The 8772-nt window shown below is 41.7% G+C and overlaps 1 protein-coding gene across 1 annotated transcript in view; it reads left to right on the top strand.

Moving 5' to 3' along the window:
• Positions 1 to 3683, top strand: part of clcn4 (chloride channel, voltage-sensitive 4) — a 20796-nt gene extending 17113 nt beyond the window's left edge. The window contains 2 exon segments of the mRNA NM_001077318.1: positions 2556 to 2772; positions 3187 to 3683. Of these exon segments, the coding sequence (NP_001070786.1) occupies positions 2556 to 2772; positions 3187 to 3277 (308 nt within the window). The 3' untranslated portion in view covers positions 3278 to 3683.
• The last annotated feature ends 5089 nt before the right edge of the window (positions 3684 to 8772 follow it).

Below are 8772 nucleotides of genomic sequence, written 5' to 3'. Positions count from 1 at the left end.
CTACACGTAAACTGCACACACACCTGATCCTGGTCATCAGTACAACACACACACTATACACACCTGATCCTGCTCATCAGTACTACACACACACTATACACACACTATACACACCTGATCCTGCTCATCAGTACGACACACACACTATACCCACACACTATACACACCTGATCCTGCTCATCAGTACTACACACACAATATACACACACACTATACACACCTGATCCTGGTCATCAGTACGACACACACACTATACACACACTATACACACACACATACACTACACGTAAACTGCACACACACCTGATCCAGGCCATCAGTATGACACACACACACTATACATACTATACACACCTGATCCTGGTCATTAGTGCGGCACACACACTATAAACACACTATACACTCACACAAACTCTATACAGACACATACACACACACTATACACACAATACACACCTGATCCTGGTCATCAGTAAGACACACACATTATACACACCTGATCTTGCCCATTAGTACGACACACACACTACACACACACTATACACACCTGATCCTGGTCATCAGTACAACACACACACTATACACACACTGTACACACCTGATCCTGCTCATCAGTACTACACACACACTATACACACACTATACACACCTGATCCTGCTCATCAGTACTACACACACACTATACACACCTGATCCTGCTCATCAGTACAACACACACACTATACACACACTATACACACCTGATCCTGCTCATCAGTACAACACACACACTATACACACACTATACACACCTGATCCTGCTCATCAGTACAACACACACACTATACACACACTATACACATCTGATCCTGGTCATCAGTACAACACACACAATATACACACACACTATACACACCTGATCCTGGTCATCAGTACGACACACACACTATACACACACTATACACACACTATACACACACACATACACTACACGTAAACTGCACACACACCTGATCCAGGCCATCAGTATGACACACACACACTATACATACTATACACACCTGATCCTGGTCATTAGTGCGGCACACACACTATAAACACACTATACACTCACACAAACTCTATACAGACACATACACACACACTATACACACACTATACACACAATACACACCTGATCCTGGTCATCAGTAAGACACACACATTATACACACCTGATCTTGCCCATTAGTACGACACACACACTACACACACACTATACACACCTGATCCTGGTCATCAGTACAACACACACACTATACACACACTGTACACACCTGATCCTGCTCATCAGTACTACACACACACTATACACACACTATACACACCTGATCCTGCTCATCAGTACTACACACACACTATACACACCTGATCCTGCTCATCAGTACTACACACACACTATACACACACTATACACACCTGATCCTTGTCATTAATACGACACACACACTATACACCCCTGATCTTGCCCATTAGTACGACACACACACTATACACACACTATACACGCCTGATCTTGCCCATTAGTGCGACACACACACTATACACACACACTATACACTCACACAAACTCTATACAGACACATACACACACACTATACACACACTATACACACAATACACACCTGATCCTGGTCATCAGTAAGACACACACATTATACACACCTGATCTTGCCCATTAGTACGACACACACACTACACACACACTATACACACCTGATCCTGGTCATCAGTACAACACACACACTATACACACACTGTACACACCTGATCCTGCTCATCAGTACTACACACACACTATACACACACTATACACACCTGATCCTGCTCATCAGTACTACACACACACTATACACACCTGATCCTGCTCATCAGTACTACACACACACTATACACACACTATACACACCTGATCCTTGTCATTAATACGACACACACACTATACACCCCTGATCTTGCCCATTAGTACGACACACACACTATACACACACATTATACACACCTGATCTTGCCCATTAGTACGACACACACACTACACACACACTATACACACCTGATCCTGGTCATCAGTACAACACACACACTATACACACACTGTACACACCTGATCCTGCTCATCAGTACAACACACACACTATACACACACTATACACGCCTGATCTTGCCCATTAGTGCGACACACACACTATACACACACACAATACACCCCTGATCCTGGCCATTAGTACGACACACACACTATACACACACTATACACACCTGATCCTGGCCAATAGTACGGCACACACACTATACACACCTGATCCTGGCTATCAGTATGACACACACACTATACACATCTGATCCTGGCCATCAGTATGAAACACACACTATACACACACTATACACCCTCTAAACACCAAAAAACTCTATACAGACACATACACACACACCATACTCACACACTATATATTTGCACACAATATACTTACACACATTATACACTCACACATTATTATCCTCACACAGCTATGTCCTCTATGTGTGTGCATGTGCAGAGAACGCGCGTCAGAAGCAGGACGGTGTGGTCAGTAACTCAGTGGTGTATTTCACTGAAGACGCTCCTCAGCTTCCAGCATCAAACACTCAGCCCCTGAAGCTCAGACGGATCCTGAATCTGAGCCCGTTCACCGTCACCGACCACACGCCCATGGAGACCGTGGTGGACATCTTCAGGAAACTGGGCCTGCGGCAGTGTCTGGTCACACGCAGCGGGTAAGACCATCACACACACATCCATACACTCACCGGCCACTTTATTAGGTACACCTGATTAGTACCAGGTTGGACCTTTTTTGCCTTCAGAACTGCCTTAATCCTTCACGGCAGAGATTCAACAAGCTACTGGAAATATTCCTCAGAGATTTTGCTCCATATTGTCATGATAGCATCACACAGTTGCTGCAGATTTGTCAGCTGCACATCCATGATGCCAATCTCCCGTTCACCACATCCCAATGAATGATGCACAAAAGGAAAGCCCCACCCCCTACTTAATATTCCATTTCTGTTAGAAGTGCATCAACATACTAAAGTAAAAGTCCTGTTCACGCAGACTTTAAAACTGAATTTGCATCTGATTAGAGATGCGAAAAGCTGACGCCTGATTGGCTCTTTCTCTCTCATCAGACGTTTGCTGGGCATCATCACGAAGAAGGACGTGTTGCGTCACATGGCACACATGATGAACCAGGACCCAGAATCCATCATGTTCAACTAATCCCGTGCACCCTTCAGTCCTGTACACTTGCACACTAACAAGTGCTCACGTGGCCAAAACCAGACCTGTGCTCGCTTTACTGTTGTTGCTTTTTTTATGCCATATTTATATTTTACTGTAAGCCGCTGATCAACACTGTAAACATGTGCAATGAGAACACACTTTACGTACGGTACGTCACTTTAATATATCTGTTTATTACGTGATGTGTCATAACGCAATGCAAGACGTAATTCAGACGACTAATCTACCGTGTGATATTGAGCATTTTACACTGGGTTTATCTGCTCTGTTATTATTTATTAATATTTATAACATTATGAATGTTAGTTTTGATCTTCATGATCTTATGTATTGAATCATGAATATTGTTGTTGTAAAATAAACACCACAGCTCTGTTACGGATATTATTGTTCGCACATTATTCGACGCATAAACCTGAGGGTATGTAATAATGTTAATGCAAAAATCTATTGTTTTACCCATATAAAGGGCACCTATGGTGAAAAATCAACAGTTTGGACAGACATGTGTGTAGGTATAGTGTATAGAGTGGAGGAACTACGACATCACTTTGTAGGCTAATCGGCTGCTAGCATAAAACTGGTTCCCTCGTGAAAATCCCTATAGGATTTTCCCATAGGCTTTTCGAAGATTGCGAATAATAAGCTCTGTGTTCAAACACGGTTCATTACACTTACACGTTTTGTTCAGCCGGATAATCCTCACACGAAAATACAACTTTGAGCACTTTTGGATCTTAAATGCAAACGCAAGACTTGAAAAGCTAACATTAGGCTATAATTGTACTACAGCGCCCTCGGGGCGCTTGTCTGTGACGTCAGCACCACCGTGCTACAGACGACTTATCAAGCTTATTTTTTAGAAATAATGTCCATGACAAAGAGTTAATCTCTCTGTTTATTATATTATAATCCATGGTCTATATTATAAACTAATAAATACGCAAACACGCATAGACCTTTGTGCCTTTTGGATCGTTTTTACGTGGGAAATACGTCTGTTTTGCTTTGCGGTTGTTCTAAAAGTTTTAAAAAATGTGTATGAATGTGCCTATATAGTATCATCATTAGACATATTTAAATAAGTGTATCGCTCGCGCACACAGCCCGCTTACCTTAAACAGACGACAGAAATGAGGCGTGAGGAGAAACAAGTCAATCAAATGCCTGCAAGTTCCATCATGGACACAGAGCAACATTCGATATTCCTATTTTGTCACGAATTACAGCGAAAAACAGCCCATACAGTCACATCTGCTGAACGCTTATGGAGGAGTGTAAATACTGCAGTTAAATGTGTTCAGATGAAGAAAACAAGACGAGAAATCACTTGATCATGTTAAAATGACAGTTAACATGCACGTATTTTTATACATTTATTCTCACGTTTGCATTACTGAGAGTAGGAAAGAAACAGGCTGCGCTGGTGTGCAGTATCTTCATAATATCGTTTAATTAAAATAAATGATCAACAAATTAGTCTGTTTTGACAGCCTTTATAAGTGAAGGAATTATCTACACACAATCTGAATTCCTAATTAAAATAATACTACGAACTATAAAATACTATTCATGAAAATACTTAAATAACAGGCAAATCCAAACGCCCAACACAAGCGAGCTGCGCTCCAGACCAGATCAGCTCGATGACGTATAATGTCCCCGATGCCGCCTGTAGTCCCATTTAGCAACTTGATAGCAACCGTCTTTTTAAAGAAGCATAATCGATTTAAAAGTTGAAGAGTGTGCTGTAACTGATGTGTTTTATGTCGTAGAACAAAACGTGAAAGTATCTTGAGTTGGTGTTCGCCACGGATCTTGTTTAAGCGATTTTACTGAAACCCCTTTCAAAAAACCCATTGACTTTGGGACGAGGGAACCGGAAGTGCTAAAATGCTAACTCGCTTCTGGGTTTTTGCTTACAAATTGACGTCATAGTTCCTCCACTTTATAGACCGTCATATTGGGCTGATATAAACACACCCAGTCCTTTTTTTATTTATTTATTAACATATAAACGGTGGAGCAATTGGAGCGGTTTTCAGATCGACCGCAACTTGACGTAGGAGTGCGGTCCCCCCCGCCCACCAATATTGATTGACAGCTGCATTAACATGTCTCCGTAGTCACGCATATAATCATATCAACAAGACAGGACGAGCGCTAAGCAACCGGGAATAAAAGCTCTGTTCAGTTCGCTAAGATCATCAGTCATCATCAGATGTGATCAAGAGTGAGTTTCACATGTGTAAATGTTTTAAATCAGGGCATGCGTGTAATGGAATACAGCGATTCACGTCATCAGCACAGCCGCGTGTCAAAACGAATATAAAAGAAGACGCTTCAATCCCGGTTTGTGGACGTTAAATTGGGTTTATTTTGTACATTACATAACAGACATCCATACAGCAGTGGAGATTAACCTGTATCATATCACATATGCATGCAAAACGAGGGTAAAGATTAACGCGCTGTCTCTCTCACTGTGTGTGTGTGTGTGTGTGTCTGCGCTATGGGTGTGTGTCCTCACTATGTGTGTGTGCACTTTGTAATGACACTGTGTGTGACTCGTTGTTGCAACTCCACAAAAAATGCATCAAATACTGATTGGTAAAGTTCTTACGTGAGATCCAGGCTCGGATTGGCCTATCGGGAGGACCGGGAGAGTTTGTGGTCCAGTGGTCAGCACGTTAAATTACGACGTCGTCGATCCGTGTTCGATCCTCACCTGAGTAATTATTTTCTTTTTTTCTTTTTCATTATTTAGTCATATAAAACTGTCAGGTTGTTGAGCATTTGAAGTTCTAAAGCAGATCGTGTCATTAGAAACTGAATTGGAAATGACCTTATTTTAATATAGTCAGTCGTGAACTGAGGTGGGCCGGTCTAATGCTTGAAACTCCAGGGCTGAAAAGGAGTCCCACTCCGGCCCTTGTGAGATCTGCTTCCTGACGATTGAGGCATGTTGCTGATAGGCACGTGGGAAGGGGGCGGGGAGAACTAGCCTTAAAGGCACAGTGCAAAAAAAACAGCGACAACCTTTTCCCAGCTGTAATACAGACACTTCAGACAGCTCTAATAAATACTCTGATGGGTGTTTTGAGCTGAAACTTTACAGACACATTCTGGGGACACAAAAGACATATATTAAATATGAAAAAGGGGTAATCTATGTGCTCTTTAAAGTAGGGATGGACTGATCCCGATACTTGGATTGGATATTGGTTTGATACCGCATATTATTGCTGGATCGGCCAGCTGGTACAGATCCAAATCCGATCTTGCGATTGCGCTGTATTCCATGTAAGCCAACAAAAGCCATGCAGGTAGCCTAATATAGGGCTCTAGAAAGTTGTCATGTAGGCTACTATATCCTAAATGTTCTGAAGCCATTCAATAGTTTAATGTGAAGTAGAGATGAATATTCAAGTGCTTAAATTCACATTCAATTCACCACCACCAGTGTGCAGCTCCACTTGGATGATGCTCTGCCCAGGCTCAGCCCTGCTTAGCTTCAGTGAGTAACCAGTCTTGGGCTGCAGGGAGATATGCCTGTATGACTTTTGTGTCATGAGTGCAGTATTTTATTAGATTTAATTCAGAAAACATGTTAATAAAATAGTATATATGTTATATATGGTTTAAAAGAACATAAAAAATATGAATATTAAGTTTAATGTACAACAAAACCTGAAAAAGACACAAGTAACATGATTTATTTGATCATTTTTTACACATTTTATTAGATTTAATTCATAAAACATGTTAAAAAGTCTTAAACTCATGAACTATATTCAGAAAATACAATGAAAATGATAAAAAATGGGGAAAAAACAACAAAATTGAGAACTGTAACACTGACAACATGTGCATATTCATGTATTCAACGCAAAACAATTATAAAACAATATTGAGAGGATGATCTGCTGCTGTTTCTTGATACTGTCACTTTCACGGTGAACAGAGACAAACTCAATCCTGTCAGATCTCCTTTTTCAATTATTATTTGTTTTCATTCTGAAAATGTAGTCCAGCGGACGTTTCTGGAGACCTCGAAATACGTCCCGGGAGGTACGTATGGCTGCATTTCATTTTATTAAGCGAACGCTACGGGGCGGTGTGACGCCGTTCCCTTTCGCGCTTGCCGGCTGACCGCTTACCTCCGTGTGGAGGGCTTTCCCACTGCAGTCAGTTTGTCCGGTCAGCACATTGTGTGCGTCGGCGGACTTCAGATGCAGAGAGGAGGAGTTGACAAAGGCGTCCGGGTTCGAATCCGGGGAAGAGCGGTTCCAGAAACCAGGTAAGACAAAAACAGAATCCAAAAAATAAAGTGAACGAGTTCATAACAGGGTGAGAACGTGGTGAAATCCGAAAAACAGACGAGGGCTTTTCTTTTTCTAGACGGCTTTTCTAAATTGTTGCTCGGGTTTAGGGAAGTGAGCAGGCGGGCGGGTCAATCGGTAAAACTGGTTGGGTTCAGGGAAGAAGGAGGGCGGGTCAGCCGATTGGCCGGTCGCGCAGTCAATCATTCGATCAGTCAGACAGCGGCCTCTAGTGGGTTGACGCGAGAACAGCACGGGCGCGAACGGCACTTGTGAGAGACGCACGAGATACGAAAAAGTGCACACAGCGGTCTCTTGCGGATTCACGAAAAAAAAAAACTGCACAAATACGTTCCTCCCGGGACGTATTTTGCGGTCTCCAGAAATGTCCGCTGGACTACATTTTCAGAATGAGCCTGGGTTGACAGTAACTGTGCGCAATCATGCATTCACAATGGTATGATCCATTATAGGGGTGTTCGAATGCATATTTATTTGTTTGTTATATTTATATTTGGTATTATTTAAAGGTGCTGTATGTAAGTTTGTGCAGATATTTCAGAAAGATGCTCAGTGAGCATTCTTGTTTATTTAATAAACAATGCTGAAGTCAGATATTCTGCTTTGAAAATGTGTCTTTCATGCCGGAACGGCTGTCTTTGTTTTGGTCTTTTAACCCGCCCAATGCCAGATTAGCCAATTATATTTCAGCATCTGGGTTACTGTGGAAAACAGCGTATTTCATTCATTCATTCAGAAAGACATAAGCATGCAGACTCCAAAATGAGACAGATTCAGTTCAACATGAGTTTATTAATTAGCAAATGATATAAATATAACGAATGTAAACATTAGGTGAGCAGGTCACATTGTAACCCCGTGTCCTAACAACACACTTCGTGACGAGATATACAGTGATGGGCAATTTGGCTGTTTGCACCAGACAAAACACGACAGAAATGTAAGCACAGAATAGTGCACTCACTCACCAAATGGTAAGGTTTAAAATCTAATTAATACACATTAACGCCCTTTAACATGATTAAATCTAGATGCTGAAACACTGATATGTGTTTAATTCTTAACTTTATATGCCATCGGTTTATTTTATTTTCCAGATCTGAGGTGAACTGCTGCTGCTTTCAGTAG

The sequence above is a fragment of the Danio rerio genome, chromosome 11 (assembly GCF_049306965.1).
Source record: "Danio rerio strain Tuebingen ecotype United States chromosome 11, GRCz12tu, whole genome shotgun sequence".
Classification (NCBI taxonomy): domain Eukaryota; kingdom Metazoa; phylum Chordata; class Actinopteri; order Cypriniformes; family Danionidae; genus Danio; species Danio rerio.
The sequence above is the reverse complement of the archived record's forward strand: the minus strand, read 5'-3'. Positions and strand labels throughout refer to the sequence as shown.